The sequence below is a fragment of the Choristoneura fumiferana genome, chromosome 24, assembly GCF_025370935.1.
Source record: "Choristoneura fumiferana chromosome 24, NRCan_CFum_1, whole genome shotgun sequence".
Lineage (NCBI taxonomy): Eukaryota > Metazoa > Arthropoda > Insecta > Lepidoptera > Tortricidae > Choristoneura > Choristoneura fumiferana.
Window position 1 is genome coordinate 2,816,676 of NC_133495.1, and position 19,635 is coordinate 2,836,310.

General features: G+C 40.9%; 1 protein-coding gene across 1 annotated transcript; it reads left to right on the top strand.

The window, feature by feature from the left end:
- Positions 1-2,957: 2,957 nt before the first annotated feature.
- LOC141441685 (PHAF1 protein CG7083-like) lies at positions 2,958-19,394 on the top strand. The gene is made up of 11 exons (XM_074106493.1): positions 2,958-3,038; positions 5,963-6,045; positions 7,707-7,834; positions 9,872-10,031; positions 11,055-11,150; positions 11,845-11,989; positions 13,382-13,596; positions 13,991-14,115; positions 16,680-16,869; positions 18,299-18,394; positions 18,757-19,394. The coding sequence occupies exons 1-10, from the start codon at positions 2,981-2,983 to the stop codon at positions 18,383-18,385; spliced, it is 1,287 nt and encodes a 428-aa protein (XP_073962594.1). The 5' UTR covers positions 2,958-2,980; the 3' UTR covers positions 18,386-18,394; positions 18,757-19,394.
- Positions 19,395-19,635: the final 241 nt, after the last annotated feature.

Consider the following 19,635-nt stretch of genomic DNA (forward strand, 5'->3'; position numbering starts at 1 on the left):
ATCATAAATAACTATTACAATGCACGTGCTCGAAAGTGCCTCTTGACGTGGGTCACATATCCATAGATAATTAGTGATTCCTGCACGCATCCACAAGTGTGCAGTAAAGTTGTATGGATTTTACTTACCGCACTTGTGCGGTAAAGTAACTTTTAAATTACAAATGATGTCCAAAAACTATTATTTAAAAAAAAGTCTAAAGAGTCGTTATAGTTAGGCTTTGAACAAATAAGAAAACGTTTGATGCAACCAACTGAATATTTACTGATAAGATAATACAGATTAAACGCGACAGAAAAGAGAACGTTAATTTTTTTTTCATGTAAACTCGTTTTTAGTTCCGTCTAAAGTTATGAAAAAAAAGGGAATAAATTCTTGAGTCCAATTCGGACCGTGCGGCGTCAAGCGCGCGCACTCGAAAGTTAAACAATGAGCTTCCAGTGCGCGCGCACGACGTAGCACGAACCAATCATGGTTACCCGTTCGCGCCTGTCATGAAACCCCGCCAAAGTAATGTTCATAGTTCAGTCCGGTGAATTAATTTTTGATGAGTAAATTAAAATGAAGAGTTTAAATGATGAATTTATATCTGACTTTACGCCGCCTTTCGTCCTCCACGAAGCACATATTGTCAGTGACAAACTCAATGCTGAACAAAATACGTGAACTATTAATATACATACCTAAGTTAATAAACATCGTAAATTGATAGAATAATCTACTTCTACACGCATGGATATTATAACATCTACTGGTATGTCTTATTCTTATTTATTTGCTTTTATCTATTAGAATTAGTGAACCAGTTTCGATTTATTTACAGTTCCAAAGCCAAATACTCAGATTTACGGTAACTTTTTGTTAGAGCTGTAGAATAGATACTTAATACATATACTTGATGTTACTTAACTATTACAGGGATTTATTCACGGGTTGCACTGATATTTAGCATTATAGAGCGTGCACTCCTCCATAAGAACTAGCCAATATAAGTTGGAAAATGTCAAGCAACAAGGCTAATAATTAATATAAAATCACGATACTGAAACAAAGTTCCTTTACCTATCATTAGTAGCTGTAGCTGTTCTAATCTTCTGAGTCAATGATTTTTTTATGAAAGTTGGTTTAATAAAGTGTATACGTTAACGATTTTGGTTTGGCGGGCATGTCGGTATGTATATCTACTGCCTGCTACTGTAGTAAAAGGAGTATGGCAAATAAATGATGTAGCCTCGATTTATTTCCTCGCTTAATGCATTGTAAAACGTTGTATGATATACGTGTCGAAAGTAGGAAATTCCCAACTCGTGCCGGCTCAAAACACTCGCTTCGCTCGTGTTTCAAGTTCTCCGCCACTCGTTGGGAATGGCTTACTTTCCGCACTTGTATCATAAATAACTATAGTCTGTCTGTTAGGTTAATATCAAACAATACATGTTTTTTTTTCCTTTGTCAATCAAACAAAAAATGACGAAGATGAAGCGCGTCAAAGCTCGAGAGTGAGGGCCCGTGACGTCACGCCGTGCTAAAGTGTCGCAACACACGCGACTTTGTCGCAAGTTGGGGAAATAAATCATTAAAATTAGGGAAAAATTGTTTCGGTGAAAAAACAGAGAACCGTTCAGATCACCATCGGGGCTCCCGAAAACTTTTTCGTTAAAAAATAACATCAATTCGAGCAGATCCGTATCGACACTGTGGCAAGCCCTTTACTGCTTCGCGATAACTAAACCAGTATTATTCGTTATCAATTTTGCTCTTACTCCGATAAAAAAATATCTTCGATCCGCGTATGTTTCGGCCTTGGTTAAATACGCAAAATGACAGCTGCGAAATTAATCCATTTCTACTATACCTACATAGGTATAGTTTGTAAACATGTTTACAGTTTTAATTCCTATTTAATTCATATTATTGTTTCCTTTACCACGCCTTTTTTTATGTGAAAAATACGCCATACCTAGCATTAGTGTTGCCGAAAAATCGATAGTTTAATCGGAAAAAGGCCGTAATATCTATATGCCTATCGATAGTATCGATACTATCGGTAATGCATAAACTATCGATACCTACTATCGATAGTAATGAACAGAAAATTACGAAAACTATCGATAGTATCGATACTTTTGTACAATCAATAGTGACCTATATTTCAATACTATCGGTATATATAAGCAAGATTGCAAGATATAAAGGTGCCCCAGCAGTCAGCACAAGCCAACAGGAGTGGAACTATAGTCGTCTTCCTCACCGTCGTAGCCTACTAGGTTATGTCTTCAGTTACTCCACTCCTGCTGGCTCGTGCTAAGGCACCGACTTCAAGCTAGTAGAAAATTATTTTAATTTTTTTGTAGTCAGTTCTATTTTGTAAAAAAAAAATCGGTTTCGGTTTTTACATTTTATTAAAAGTTTTCTTTATTTCCTATTTTTTAGTGATTTTTGCCAAAGTACAACCCACAACACAACGATTCCATTAAGGCCCAAACACGCTTAGTTACATTATTTATAAGTAATAACAGAGTTCCGTTTTTTGAGTCAGTAAAAATCGTGCAAATCGCAATACATTGCGAGAGGCCACAAAGCTTACGAGATCGCAGTGGTCAATAGAACGCCGCAATGTATTGCAACTGCATTTAAAATCCAATTTGTATGCAAACACGAACAGCGCCTCTAGCGGATGTTTGCGATGTTCGTGATTCCATACAAATTGAGATTTTAACGCGAACGCGATCGAGACGTACTTTGTAACCGAAAACTTACGCTAAGGGACTAACTGCGCTTTTAAACTAGATACCCACATTACACGAGTTCCCGTCAACGCCATTGTTCTGTTTTAATGTTCATCCATTGTTCGAGCGATAATGCAATTGTTATACCGTTTAGTCGCACTTGCACGCACTTGATTAGCATACCTATATCTATTGTGGCGGGTTTCATACTTATCCACGCATACGATATACCGTGTGATGGCGAAATAGGGATGTTTCAATCCGGGCTATTGCTATACCGGGCTCTGAGGGGCTACTCAGAATTTCCAAGTTAGTGTCATATAGTCTCTTTTACTCTATACTATTAAATGGTGTACTGCCTTTTCGGCGAAATATGTTTCGCCAATTTCACTTAGCAACCAACCTTTCGCCAAAGTTTCATTTGGCAAACTAATATTTGGCATAACTTTACTTCGCATTTTTTTTATTTCGCAACATTTTTACATTGTAAAATTTAACTTCATCACACATTTATGTGGCAAATAATTATGTAGCAAATGCTTGGCTTAGGCAAATAACAAATTGTCAAATAACATTTGGGCAATTTTTTACATTGCAAAGTTATTCTTGAATTTGATTTGTGCGAGCGAGCGAAGCGAGCGAGCAAGACGGTTCGGAATAGAAGCGACTTGGATAGTTTAGGTTCAGAAGGCTAAGGCGGGAGCGAAGCGGACGAAGCGGAGCGTAGCTCCCGCCTTAGCCTTCGATGTTAGGTTTTTTTTTATAGCAGCCAGGATAAATGACACTAGAAAAGTAGGTTGGATGCCATTCAATAAGTTGCTAAATTAAGGTATGCAATCAATATATTTGACGAAAACATAAATGACATCTTAAAAAAATTCCAGGTAATAATTTGCATAATAATAATTTATCGAATCATCATCATCATCCCAGCCTATATACCGTCCCACTGCTGGGCACAGGCCTCCTCTCAGAACAAGAGGGCTTGGGCCATAGTTCCCACGCGGGCCCAGTGCGGATTGGGAACTTCACACACACCATTGAATTGCTTCGCAGATTTGTGCAGGTTTCCTCACGATGTTTTCCTTCACCGCAAAGCTCGTGGTAAAATTTCAAATGTAATTCCGCACATGAATTTGGAAAAAACTCAGAGGTGCGAGCCGGGGTTTGAACCCACGACCCTCTGCTTGAGAGGCGATAGGTCAAACCACTAGGCCACCACGGCTTATTTATCGAATCATTAGTTGGAAATGATATCAGTGCGAACGTTAAGTTGGGAAATAACATTTCGCCTAAATAAAAATATGGGATAAATAGTTTGGGAGTTAATAATTGCTAAATAATTTTCGCCGATACATTAGTAAACCCTATAAATACTATTAGCGTGAGGGACGCAACGGTACGAAACTCAAATTTCGAAGTTCTGTGTAAATATGTCGGCGACCGATCGTAAAATTCGCCAGATCACGAAATTCCTAGGCATATCGTGAAATGGCGCCATTTCATGATATGCCTAAAAGTTGGCCAGGCATATCACGATGTGCCTGAAAAACAATATGGCAGATCGATTAGAGCAACGCATTTGTCGATATTCCTAGCTCTATACCGGGCACATATGCCGAAAAAAAGAAAAATTTAGGTACGACGAGCGAAGCGAGGAGTGGTTAGTATGAATTGTGACCACAACGCACGAGCAGAGCGCGCGAGGCGAGCGTGTCGCGGTAGCGGCCGGCGAAGTGCCAGAACCGATATGGCGGCGTTTCATGATAGGCCTAGGAATTTCATGATCTGCCTAAACAGGCAGGTAGTAACTAGTAGGACCTTCACAGGTGGTAGGACCTTGTGCAACGTCCGCCCGGATTGCTACCACCATCTTGCTCCCTAATCCTATCCTGCCGTTTTATCCTGCCGTTTAGCAGCAGTGTTTGCACTGTTGTGTTTCGGCGTGGACACACATCTGCCTGGAGAGAGATCTCTTTATTGTGGCAGAGCCCACCAGCAACTTTGTCGATAAACTCTGGGTACAACGGTATGCCCAGCTTTCATATCCTCACAGCATTGCTGCATAGCACCCTATGTCACCCTAAGCGCTGATGGGCGTGCGTGAATGTCACACGCGCAGAAATTAACAGTCAGTGTTACACTACGTGTGGTTTTACAAAACATGTATCACATATGTAACAATAAATATTACGACATCTGTTTTCGTAAAGCGACCTTCCGCTATCAGCAGACCGGACAGATCTAATCAGGGTAATTAACATAGACACAGATCCGCCGTGGCATTGCTACGGGCTTATCGGTCATGCGCGGAATGTTGACGAACGTAGACGCTAGGTAGCGCTTGAAACGGTGTAATAAATTCTAAATCTGTTTTTGAAGATCACGGCGAAATGTAATACATCAACTGTAGTATTTGTATTCAAACAAACTAAGGACTGTCGCCTCAGCCATAACTCTTGGCAGCATCATCTCATTGACAAAGCTCTGAAAATAAGCAGGTTGAAGTGGCAGTGAGCTGGTCATATCTCACATCTATCGAAGAACCGACAATTGGTGGAGTAAACGAACTCTTAAGTACGAACGAACTCCTGTATCAAATTTAATTGGTCTTTAATTTTGTTTTTATTATTGTAGTAATTAAGGTCTCTACACATTACACCGTATCATACCATGACCGTAACAGTAACGAGTCAGGCAAAAATATATTCTTTGTATCGAAAACTATGAGACTATGTCCACTAACACGTTTCGTAACTAGGGCTGCCATCTCTAAAATTTGGCTACCAGGACATGACGCGTGAAAACCCCGGATTTTGGAGCCCAAAACCCGGACATGTCAACAGGTTTAGGTTTTTATTAAACTTGGTCAGTAGGTACAATAAAATATAGGCCAATCAAATAAGATCCTTAAAACGATTTAAAGCTTGCTGGAAATTAATTCTTCGAAAAATTCTAATTGCATTGGTCTAAAAAATAAAAATATTTTTAAACCCGGACTACAAATGAAACCCCGCCCGGACGTTTCCCGGGCGCCCTCTAAACTAGGACAAATCCGGGGAAACCCGGACGGATGGCAGCCCTATTCGTAACCAACCGTCGCCGTCGCGTGCCATGTATGCGTTTGTCACTCCGGGGACACGTTCCTATTACTGTCATGGTATCATACGGTGTAATGCGTAGATCTTTAAGGTCTTTAGGACGAGCTCTAACAGTATATATATTTTTTCCAGGGATGCATTTCTCGCAGTCTGTGGCCATCATACAGAGTCAAGTGGGCACAATCAGAGGCGTACAAGTACTTTATAGCGACCAGGTCAGTTAAAAAAACAGTGGGGCGCCGGCATAGGAATGTTGTCCCCCCCTCTTCCCGTGGGCGCCGCAGAAACCGGCTGAGGGTTAATACCAGAAGATGGGCAGCGGCGTCTTTTTGGCTAATTTTACATCCTATACTGCGCTCGCCATCCCGCTTGCCAACCGTGGCGAGTATAATGATACAAGCCGCTGCCATCCAACTGGAGGTCTATGGGGAAGGCCTGTCCAACAGTGGACGTCCTACTGCTGATATGATGATCCAGTGTTAGCAGAGCCCCTCTCCTAAGGAAAATGCACTCTGAGTCATTGATGGTATTGATATAGACAGATAAATAAAAAGCTTTTCACCCCACCGCCGCGGCGCCGGCGAGCAGCGAGAAGAGTGTTTTTAAGTATGAAAATTTAATTTTCATCTCTCCTGTTCGGAAAGTTTAATTTTCATGGGTAGATGGCCGGGTGGAAAATTGCGTTTTCATCTCTAGGGTGGAAAGTATTTTTTTTTTAATTTTTCGATTAGCCACGGAGACGAATATAATTGAGTCACGTCAATGACACTTTTTTTTCACGTTTCGGCATGGCCATCTAGAGGCACGTCGGCAGCTTATACACAACACGGAGGTTGAACGCCGAACATCCGTTTGAAACAAGAAATTTGATCTTTATTACGTCACGAACATATTTATTATTCTTTAGTTAAGTTAAGAAAGAGATTAAAGTCATTCGTGAAATGTGAAAGAAAGAGATGAAATATATATATAAATAAGTAATAAAGGTCAAACTTCTTCGTTCGGCGTTCAACCTCCAGTTTTGTATATAAGCTCCTTGGTCGTGACCAACTCGATTTTTTTTTATAGTTGGCCGTGGCAAGTGGCCAGTCGAAAAGGTACCGTTGGAGGTTGGATATAAGTAAATTCAATTTATTATTATTATCCTTTTTTGTATTTTACTTCCTCACAGTCGAAATGAAAAGTAGAGTGTCTAACTCGGGCTAAATTACCCATTTCCCCTCGAACTATTGAAATATCTCGAGTCAAATGGGTCACTTTCCACCCTTGGTTATCAATCTACTAAGTATGAGACCACACTCTTCTCGCAACTCGTCAGCGGTGGAACTAGTGCCTTAAGGTGACTTATAAGGAGAATTGAAATTTTTATGGCGGCGCCCGAGGCGGCCCGCGGCGGCTCGCGGCGGGCGCCCGAGAATGCATACAAATTTCAATTCTCGTCTCGCCTCGTCTCGTCTCGCCTCGCCGGTGGAAAATCACCAATAGGATTTTCTTATTGGTTGTGCTATAAGAGCTACCTTCATACCAAATTTAAAGATTCTAGGCCCACAGAAAGTACCCTAAAGATTTTGATTCGCCGGCAATTTGACTGGAATCAATCACTGTCTTTTCATTGTGTTGACTTAGAAGGCTTTTTAACCCCCGACGCAAAAAGAGGGGTGCTCAAGTTTGACCGCTATGTGTGTCTGTGTGTGTCTGGTGGCACCGTAGCTCGGGTTTTTTTTATTTGAAATCAGGTTTTCTAGCAATGGTTCTTAGACATGTTTCATCAAAATCGGTTTAGCCGTTTTTGAGATATTGAACGTTTACGCTACCATTTTTACAGGAACATCAAAAAATTATGAAAAAAAAGTGAAAAAAAAATTTTTTTTTTCAGAATCCTCTGGGCGTAGACCTAGTGATAAATATGCCACAGGACGGCATTCGATTTATCTTCGACCCGGTTGCACAACGACTAAAGATTATAGAGATCTACAATATGAAATTAGTTAAACTTAGGTATAGGTAAGTACACCATTTTTTAAAAACCATACCAGCTACTCATGTGGCTTACTTCAACAATTGGTTAGTTTGCTGGATAAAAAAATATACTATTTAGTCCGCCAGTAGGTTTATTAGAAAATAGGACACGCATTTTTTTTTGTCAATCAACACCAAAAATGACAAAGTAAAGCGTGCCACAGTTCGGGAGTCGAGTGGGAGTCCGTGTCGTCACACCGTGTTAACAGTGTCACACGGCGTGTTAAAACATTAACCGACTATACTATATCTTTATCACTTTTCAATTGACGGACTTATTGTAATATGTTTAGGACACAGCATTTCAGAACTCATTCTTTTTAATTGCCTGCATATCTAAAAGTGACCCTTATACAAAATTCTAATTTCTAGATCTTGGAGGTTATTTAATAACTATTTGGCTAGTCACTGAGTCAGAGATAGAAGTTTTCTTTTAAGTATAAATGTTCGGTCCCAGCTAATCGTAAAACGTACGCTGGACCGCTGCTTGCTCGCACTTTCACCTCGCGCTTTTCAACCGCCAGACTTTTTACGAATTGCCTGTAGATTTTGATTTCGTGTTCGATTATTTGTTAGAGTACAGAATACAGGAAGTATGTCTACCAGATAACTGGACACTGTGTCAGAATCTTCTGCCATTTTAACAGAAAAGCGTCTACTAAAATCATTAGGCGCAAACGCTCGAATGTTCACAAATGCAGAAGTGTTCGATATTTCATTAATTACTTTTTGAACGGGTCTATACATATATTTATATAATATGATATGTTACGGAAATATCTCTGGATAGTTTATGATATATAATGAAATGATGCAATACATACACGTCTATATACATATTAGGTAGTAGGTATTTTTCCAGAGGTGACCCTATCTTATAGTAACAGATGTTATTGAGCACGGAGGTGCTGGTGACCTAATGACATTATAATCGTCTAATGACCATATCGATGACTCTTGGATTATCTCGTAATATCATGTGTCATTGTCATTCATTACATGTTAAGATTAGACTGGTTAAGTACTATATTCGGGTACTTGAGAGTGTTTTCTACTTACCTACACTCGTGGAACAAAAGTGCCTAGGGAATATTTATTATCCCTTCTCAGTGGCGTAGCGTAGTCGGGGCGGGGGGGCGGTCCGCCCCGGGTGGCAATTTTGGGGGGCGGCAAAATTTTATAATAAGTAATACCTGTGGTAATACTGAATAATATCTAGATAATAATATACATATTTCACAATTTTGTCGCACCTATGACTCGGACTGATTAGAATGAGCACGAAATTTTCCATAACGTTGGTTACTTGTTACAAAGTCGAGAAATCCCTTGGTACAGATACAAATATGACATCTTGTATACTATAGTTTTGTCAAACCTAAACAAGGGGGCAGGAAAATTTTCCGCCCCGGGCGGCTGTTACCCACGCTACGCCACTCCCCTTCTCTAATGGAAAAATCCATTATGGACGACTCGACTGGGAAGGGAGGGTATAGACTATAGACAGTGCCGGACTCTCACCGACTAAAAAACTCGGCTGCATGTACCCTGCTCCCTGGACCTTATTATGGGGAAGATAGGGTTGGAGAGGTTTGTTATCTACCCACAGAGTCTTACTTCAGCCATTTGCGAAAAAGCCGGGAGAGAAGCATGCATTCTTCCGTAAGGCTCAGCAGGGCCGGATTTAGAGGTCTGGAGGCCTTGGTAGGAGTATTTGCATACATTTGGGGGTCAAATTTTTGCCGCAGTATATTTTTACTGATTGCCTGATAAAAGTGAAAAAATATAGGTGAATAGTTGTTTGTTTACTAGTATTTACTCGTCAGAATTTGAAAAAATATCCAAAGACTATTGCAGGGGCCCCTCGTTTGTGGAGGCCCCGGGGCTGTAGCCCCGGTTGCCCTCCCCTTAATCCGGCCCTGAGGCTCAGCGGGCTGTTTGGTTCAGTCTTCTTTGTTCATCCCCATTGTTTTCTTCCTTAACCGACCGAATATTTAAGATGTTTAACTTAATTATCTACAGCGGCATGTGCTTCAACTCTCCGGAGGTGGCGCCATCTATCGAGCAAGTGGAGCACTGCTTCGGTGCCACGCATCCCGGCCTCTACGACTCGCAGCGCCATCTGTTCGCGCTGAACTTTCGCGGGCTCTCTTTCTACTTCCCGGTCGATAGTAAATTCGAGGTGAGGGTTAACTGTTGCCATCGTCATCTATACAAGTGGAGCAAAAGATACTCATTCCACTACGTATAACGCACAACGCCATCTATTCGAGATTAACTGTAAATTCGGGGTCAGGTCGCGAGAATTTACCCTTTACTATCGAACCGTGCATTTAGAGCCCCATCATCAGAGGCACACTATATTTTAAAAGAGAAGTGTTACTTTTTTAATGTAATAACAGACAAACGAGCAGACGGTTCACCTGATGTTAAAGTTCAAAGTTTTATTTGCTCGAATTATGGTACAAATTATGTTACAAAAAATGAGTTTAGATCAACACAATTCCCCATACATTGGCATGCAAAATGTATAATAGGATCTAATAAATAATAACAATAATACTTACTCATAATCATAATAATAATCATAGTAATAATAATTCACATTTCATCATCATTATCATTAAATTATATAGAATACTGTCAAAATAGTATAGGTAGTTACAAAAAAAAATTACAAAATAATCAATTAATATTATACGCCCATAATATTAATTGATTATTGTTTATATTATGCGCGTATTATTGTATGGCCCAAGCCCTCTTGTTCTGAGAGGAGGCCTGTGCCCAGCAGTGGGACGTATATAAGGCTGGGATGATGATGAATTAATTATATATCACCTATATTATACCACTAGTCACAATTATTACCACATTTCCAAAAATTCAGACATAGAATAAAATCATTTTTCCTTGAGCCAGAACCGCAGTTTGGCTACAAAGTAATTACCGTCGCCCATAGACATCCGCAGTACCATCAGGACTGCAGATGCGTTGCCAGCCTTACAAGAAATGGTACACTCGCTTTTTGAACGTCTGTCAGATTCAGAATTACGGGTCATCTGTTTCAAGATGACATTAGGCCACTCGTGGAAGTGACTTTTGATCCCGGAACTTCCTTGCTATATCATAGTAGATATGACTGCACGGATGCCAGCGTCTCGATGGATTTCATGCGCTTAAGATGTTTTATGTGTATTTGCAGCCAGGTTATGCTCACGGATTGGGTTCTCTACAATTCCCCAACGGCGGTTCACCCGTCGTCGCCCGCACCACCATATACTACGGATCTCAGCACCAGGTAAACTGATCACATCAATAGTAGATTGTACAGTCATCGTCATAAATAAGTGCTTACTTTTGTACCTTGTCGGCCTTGTCGCTTTCAGTAAATGTTTAAATGACAAGGTACAAAAGTGATCATTTATTTATGACGTTGACTGTACAACAAGTGCATAAAACGAGCCATTTTACCCATTTTTTTTTCATAGCCACCCAAGCCGGTGCGGCGAGCTTGAATGTACTCGTTGAGGGGAAAATGGGTTTAATGCTAGAGTTTTACACTCTGCTTAAAATTTGCTAACAAAATAAATATGTTGGACATCCCCCCCTCTTTGTTACACTACACTTATATTATAACTGTGAAATCGTAATTATTTATTTGTGGGTCATAACGACAACGTTGATTGACTGAAAGAGATCATTTTATAAATTTGCTTTTGTAAACCCCCGGGATGTAAACTATCTGTACACCGAATTTCATCTAAATCGGGTCAGCGGTTTAGACGTGATGAAGTAACAAACAAACAAACAGACTTACAAACTTTCGCATTATAATATTATTAGGTCATGAGTAGAACAATTACGATTTTTCCAAAGTTTGTTTAGCTGAAAAATTCCGACAACACAAATCGGCGAAACAAAAATTCGGCGAACAAGAATCCGACGAAGCAAAAATCCGGCGAATCGGGAACTAATCCATTATTTTGGAACAGGCGAGCAGCAGCGTGGGCGCAGTGAGCTGCGCCCCGCTGCCGCCGCTCCCGCTGGCGTGCTACAGACAGCAGCTGCACCTGCGGCGCTGCGACGTGCTGCGGTCAGCCGGCACGCGCGGCCTGCGTCTGCACATGTTCACTGAAGGTATCATCATCAGCATCATTGGACCAGGCGAGCAGCAGCAGCAGCAGTGAGCTGCGACGTGCTGCGGCCGGCTGGCTAGAATATTACCTCACATTGTTGCAGAAAAGCACTTTACAATCCTCGGCCAGAACAGGGATCGCTGACTTGTTTATCCTCGTCTACCCCAAACTCGTCCATCAATAGTACTTCATACACTCTGCAGCAGTTGTTTTTATTTTTTTATTCGACATGATGGCAAACGAGCAAGTGGGTCTCCTGATGGTAAGAGATCATCCACCGCCCATAGACACCTGCAACACCAGGGGTATTGCAGATGCGTTGCCACCCTAGAGACCTAAGATGGGATACCTCAAGTGCCAGTAATTTCACCGGCTGTCTTACTCTCCACGCCGAATAAGAATAAGAATAAGAATAAGAAACGTTTATTGTTCAAAACGTTACAAATTATGTTAACATTATGCATGAGAAGTTTCAACAGTTTGCCCATTTCGGACGTACAATTTATTACTTAAATATAATTATAATTATTATTATTATTTTTACATGAATTCTAATATTTTCAAAAAGTATTCATTTAGATCATAAAAGCACTCGCACACTAAAAATGTTTAAGTTATTTTGAATGTGCACCATCTAATGATTTTAAATATTCAGGTAAGTGATTATAAACTTTTATTCCATTTACATAAGTGCTCTTTTGAGTATTAGCTAGAGGGTCGACAGTGCATGTCATACTTATATTGAGATCGTATATTTGTCTTTGAATCACTTTTTTTGGGAAAATGATCTTTATTTTCTTTAACAAATATGCAAATTTCAAATAATATATATATATATATATTTCCAAATTCCGAAACACAACAGTGCAAGATAGCGAGCACGATGGTGGTAGCAATCCGGGCGGGCCTTGCACAAGGTCCTACCACCTGCAAAATGTACTATTATTTATATGTTTTGAAATCGTATTTTATCTACACCCATATAGTAAATCCTTAATTATGCGTTCAAAAACATAGGTAATGACCAGCATTACGACATTAGATTCTATTATGAACATGGCTGTATCGTAATGGTCATTACGGTACAGAAATCTGTATCGTAATGAGATTTCATACATCATTACAGCACGGGGGGGGGGGGGGGTTGGGGCGCTGCGACCTGCGTACCTACCTAGCTAGTTCTCGTTAATGCAGGTCATTCTCAATGGTTCTTGATTGAACACATGATAGAGGATTTAATATATGGATGTAGATAAAATATTGTATGCAACTGTACGTAATTAGGCCTTAACACTCATGTGACCCTATTGAAACTCGGCTACGCCTCGTTTCATAAACCCACACTCGTGTTTTAAGGACCCTTATACGATCCAATAATGTGTACTGTATCCAGGCACCTCCCGCGCCCTGGAGCCGGTGCAGCTGGCGCTGTGCCGCGTGGTCCGGTTCGGCGACTCGTGCCAGGCGGTGGCGCGCGCGCTGGGCGCCCCCGCGCGCCTCTACTACAAACACGACGACAAGATGCGCATACACCGCCCGCCCGCGCGCCGCCCCAGGCACGCGCCCCCACCCACTGATTATTTCTTTAATTACTTCACCTTGGGATTGGTGAGTTCCTACTTTTCTAGGGTGACGGCACTAATCATGGACATGTTAAGCACAGTAGTATCCAGTAACAGACAGCGCTGGCTGGCTATGAGAAATAAATTAAAAAAAAAAACGGTATCGGAAATTTTTGAAAAAATATTAGTTTTTCTTTTACAAATATACAATTTTACTCGCAAATGTGATGAAAAACATTGTATGTCGCACGGTCGGTACTAGAATTACGAACATCGACTCATTAAAGCCCTCAGTCTTCGACTTCGGGCTTCTAATAGATTCTCGTTCGTAATTCCTTATTTACCGCCCTTAAGACACAATGTCCTATTACTATGTTGAACTGTGGCTGGCGCACTGCCGAACTACCCCAGTTTGAAGTACCCTCTGTGTGTCTCCCCAGGACGTGTTGTTCGACGCGAGCACGCACCAGGTGAAGAAGTTCGTCTTGCACACCAACTACCCCGGACACTACAACTTCAACATGTACCATCGCTGCGAGTTCGAGCTAGCTGTGCAGCCCGACAAGTCAGTACCTTATTCGTACCGTAGCCTACCTTACATTGCCTTACTTGTCCTAAAACTGCTCTCCTAAGCCAAAAGGCGGTATCTCAAAAAAAAAATGTTCTCCAACATATAACGAAACCGAAACGATAATTAATTATCAATTTTCTTGAACAAATCTCTCAACAGAAATTAGGTTTGGTCAATTTTCAGTACTTTGAAGGACATTTTCTCCAAACAGGTTGAGTTTGAGCAGCTAAAAAAAAATACGTGTCCGTTATTTTAGACTACTCTATAACATATAGCAAAATAAATCAAATCGGAGTCGGATAGTTGGGTACCCTTCCTTGTTAGTTATTTATTTATTTATTTCTTTTCGGAGAACCAACTATGTAGCTATAAATTATAGAAAGTCGTGGTGGCCTAGTGGTTTGACCTATCGCCTCTCAAGCCGAGGGTCGTGGGTTCAAACCCCGGCTCGCACCTGCTGAGTTTTTTTATATTCATATGCGGAATTACATTTGAAATTTACACGAGCTTTGCGGTGAAGGAAACATCGTGAGGAAATTGCACAAACCGGCGGAGCAATTCAATGGCGCGTGTGTAGTTTCCAATCCGCACTAGTTCCGCGTGGGAACTATGGCCCAAGCCCTCTTGTTCTGAGAGGAGGCCTGTGCCCAGCAGTGGGACGTATATAGACTGGATGATGATGATGATGATGATGATGACTAAAAAAGTCAATTATAGGATCTCACAAGTAGAAACAAAAAAAAATTGGTTGTCATGTCATAGTGGATGTACCTACTGTTTTTAAAATTGCCACTTTTAGGTAAGAAGGCAGTGTTTTTTAAAAAAAATTTGAAACGCGATTAACTCGCGAAAATGACTGAATTTGGACCCCTGGTTGACTGGACTAAAACATTGCAAACAAGCTCTAGGATGACCCCTTTCAAGGAATAGGTTGAATTACCAGTCACCCTGTATTGATTCATGAGAAACAAATTCCTCGCAATGCATCCTAGCATATCTCTGCAGGTGGACCTTGTTCAAGATCCGCCCGGATTGCTACCACCATCGTGCTCGCTAATCCTGCCGTGAAGCAGCAGTGCTTGCACTCTTGCGTTTCGGTGTGGAGAGTAAGACAGCCGGTGAAATTACTGGCACTTGAGGTATCCCATCTTAGGCCTCTAGGTTGGCAACGCATCTCCAATACCCCTGGTGTTGTAGATGTTTATGGGCGGTGGTGATCTCTTACCATCAGGAGACCCAATTGCTCGTTTGCCATCCAGTCGAATAAAAAAAAATCTCTAGTGGAAACGCAGCATGATACTTGAATAATAATAATAATAGAGATTTTCATTCACCATCACAAACTATAAATTACAATACACAGACAGATAACATTATTAAGTGAGGCAAAATGTAAATGAGACTCAGCGAGGTCGCTGGTTTTCAGTCTCCAACCAAACTAAAACTAACTTATCTAGTCTACTTAGAACGGGGACCAGTAATGCTCGACCCTATACTGCTCAGCCATCACTGTACGACCTGATAATACGAACTCATTTTGGATTATAATTATCAAGTCGTACAATATTAGGTCGTGCATTATTAGGGTGTCCAAATTTTTGCTCGGCCTGTTAATGCTCGACCTGTTATTGTACGTCGTTATAATCGGAATCCAATCGAATCGAATGACCATAGATTTGTGTTAGGTTGTGTTAGGTCCAATTGTGACCGTTCGCGTGCCGCGGCAGCGGCCGGCGAAGCGCCAGGACCAAATTAATTTATTTTCTACTAAATTTATTAATATTCGGTGTACACGAAAAACATGATCAATCGTGCGAATGCTTTCTGTCAAAAGTGTGCTCCGATTATTAGGTCGTACAAAATCAGGCTGTCCAATAGCACCTTGAACATTATCGGTACAGGGTGATAAAGCTCGACCCGTGTTCCAAGTGACATGTGATTGAATTATCAGGTCGTACAAAATCGGTCGAGCATTGTCCAGGTCGTACAATAACTACACCCCTTAGAACTACGGTAAGTGCGCTGCCATACGATAACGACAGCATTACAATAAGTATCCGGTACATGCACTTAAATTAACAAAACAATTTGCGTTTAGAGGCAGAAACTTCAACTCAACCAGGGTTGACATTTTATCCAAACCACTGATGGTTTACGCGAGCGAAGCCGCCGATGAGGATACTACCCTATTAATCCTACTAATATTATAAATGTGAAAGTTTGTGAGTGAGTGAGTGAGTGAGTATGTCTGTTACTTCTTCACGCTGAAACAGCTGGACGGATTTGGATGAAATTTGGCAAAAAGTTAGTTTATAACCTGGATTAAAACATAGGATACTTTTTATCCCGAGATTCCCACGGGATAGGGATAAAATCTCGAAATAACAACCGCTGGGCTTAGAGTCATGAACGTCAATGGCAACCACGATTTAATTTTCGGGAATTCCCACGGGAATTTTTCAAAAATCCCAAAATTTCAATTCAGCTGCTGGATCTAAGGATTTACGTGTGCGAAGCCACGGGTAAACACTAGTTAAATATAACTCCTTTTATGCCAGATGTGAACCAAACTCCCTAGTGGACAGTGTGGGCGCGGTGCCCATAACAGCTTACAGCAAATGGGAGAGCGTGTCGCGAGCCCTGCGAGTGTGCGAGCGGCCCGTCGTGCTGAATCGCGCGTCTTCCACCAACACCACCAACCCCTTCGGGTCTACCTTCTGCTACGGGTACCAGGACATCATATTTGAGGTGAGGATTAAGGGAATGTTAGTAATCGTCTCATGCGTGTGTGAGTTTTCTACCAGCTCCACCAATCCATTCGGATCTATTTTCTGCTAAAGGTACCAGGACATCATATTTGAGGGGAGGATGAGAATGTTACTAACCGTTTTACGTGTCTGGGTATACAAGCTTCAACCGCTTCACTTTCGTGTTCACACTTTTTACGAATTGACTGTAGATTGGATGTCGCTTTCGAGTTCCTGTAATTTTACCAGATAATTGGAAACTGTGTCCAAATCTTCTGCCATTTTAGCAGAAAAGTGTGCACGGAAATGATAAGAGACACAAATGCTCGAATAATGACCCGTCTGTGAGTTTTCTACCAACACCACAAACACCTTCAGGTCTACTTTCTGCTCCGGGTACCAGGACATCATATTTGAGGTGAGGATGATGGGTGTGTTACTAATGTCTTACGTTTTCTACCAACACCACAAACCCCTTCCGGTCTACCTTCTGCTCTGGGTACCAGGACATCATATTTGAGGTGAGGATGATGGGTGTGTTACTTATGTTTTCTACCAACACCACACACAACCCCTTTCCGGCCTACCTTCGGCTCCGGGTATCAGGATATCATATTTGAGGTGAGGATTTAAGGGACTATTTCTATTACGTTTTCTACCAACACCACAGACCCCTTCAGGTCTACCTTCTGCTCCGGGTACCAGGACATCATATTTGAGGTGAGGATGATGGGTGTGTTACTAATGTCTTACGTTTTCTACCAACACCACAAACCCCTTCCGGTCTACCTTCTGCTCCGGGTACCAGGACATCATATTTAAGATGAGGATGGGAATGTTACTAATCGTCTTACAGGTGGACCACAAATATAAGTTACATTGGCAATCTTCGTCCACGCAGAAACGCAGTGTAGCGTGGGGGATGCCACAATAGAGAAATCTCCTATAACGTGTGTGCGTGAAGTGCCCAACCTGTACTGGGCCCGCGTGGGAACTAAGGCACAAAACCTTCTCATTTTGAGAGGAAGCCTGTATCCAGCAGTGGGATATATATGTGTCGTAAGATAAGATTTAGAGAGTCGGGCAGTCAATGACACTATTTCGGAGAACTAACAAAAGTGCACTAATTGTGGTCAACAATATAAAACCAAAACAATATGGCATTCATTCACTGAAATCTTCTAGGACTGTCGACTCGGGGCCAGACGTCTTTTACAAACTGACAATTGATGATCGGTTTTCCCGCGTCCAGACCTCAGGCTCTGTCAAGCGCGCCACACATGGCAACACTGGCGTTTCGTATGTGCTATAATGCCAATCCTAATTAAACCCCGTATGTCGATGACCAATATTCTTAATTCTACATATGTATAAATATACTATGTTTTGCGGGGGTTAAAAGTGATAACCAACGTTTTGGTGTGTTTCAGGTGATGTCAAACAACTACATAGCGTCTATAACGCTGTACCAGCCGGAGGGCAGTCGCCCCGGCTTCGTGGTCAACTCGATCGCGTGACACAATCTCGTAAGTTCACTACCAACTTCAAAGTTTAATAGTATGTCCACACTCACAGTGGGAATCATTCGCTCTGTGACCCGTTAGGTACCCTGCGAACCATTCGCAGAGAATGGCGATTTGTCATGCTGCTCCAGTGCTTTCACTGCCATTGGATACGTTCTCATTTCACACTCGATCCAAACACACAACACTCAATGTATCACTTGCTTCTGAAACGATCTCACGACGAGGTTAAGTGCGAACGTATGGAGAAGTCGACTGTTACTGATGATGATGATGATGAAATATCTGTTAGAAATGTTTCTTAATAGATAAGATCACCAATGAAAGTCACCAATTTCTAAATCAGTAAATTGTTTGTTCCACAGGTTTCCCCAAGCAAAGGCAAGTACACATCCTGAACTGTTTCGGTTGCCAGTCTCCACACAATCCTCCACTAAAGTGGCAACACCTAGACAGTACCGCTGAAATGTTGCCACACGCAAAAATGCTTCGCGAAGCGACCACATATCCCCAGCATAAAGCACCTAAAAGGAAACAGTATTGAAAAAAAAATGTGATAAAAACTGTGAAAAAAAAACTAAAAAAAGTTAAGTGAGTGACAGATCTCAGATGGTGCGCATAAGTCTTATTTTAATACCTTAGCGATGGACGAAAATAGAAAAAAAAAAAAGTTTTTAGTTTCTTGACATAGACATAGGACAGATTATAAATAATTAGTCAAATTTGATTTTTTTAATGAATGAATTGGAATTAAAACCTTGAGAATTAGAATTAGGCTGTTGTAAATATTTTTGAAAATACGATAAGAAATTAAGGCATCATAAATCAATGTATTTTTTCTAAAAAAATGATGATTTTGAATGGCGTTTGCTACTGCATGTGATGGATATAAAATTTTAGCAAAAAATGTGCATAAATTTCTCTTATGACAGCACCACGATATGCCATGTTTTTTTGTATTTTATATTATTAATAAATGTGTAAGTTTAAGTAATGTGCCTCACTCTGACGTTATTTATTTTCGTGTTCATATTTATATTTTTTTTTTACTCTGACTTGCTTTTCGATTTTGTCAATAGTTTCCATGAATCGAAGAGTTAAGCATTATACCTAATATAAATAGACAGCTAATTCAGATTTTTGAATAAATTCAGTTCAAAAACCGAAAACGAAAATTTATTTAAAAATCTGATTTGCGTACAAGTTTGATAAATATAATTTTGAAAATGTTTAAATCAATTGTA

Bases quoted from the DNA above. Each gene is read 5' to 3' on its own strand.
- LOC141441685 (XM_074106493.1), top strand. From the start codon at position 2,981: ATGTTTCAATCCGGGCTATTGCTATACCGGGCTCTGAGGGGCTACTCA. The intron at 11,990-13,381 runs GTATCATCATCA...TACTGTATCCAG, and splicing joins TCTGCACATGTTCACTGAAG to GCACCTCCCGCGCCCTGGAG. The intron at 16,870-18,298 runs GTGAGGATTAAG...GGTGTGTTTCAG, and splicing joins ACCAGGACATCATATTTGAG to GTGATGTCAAACAACTACAT.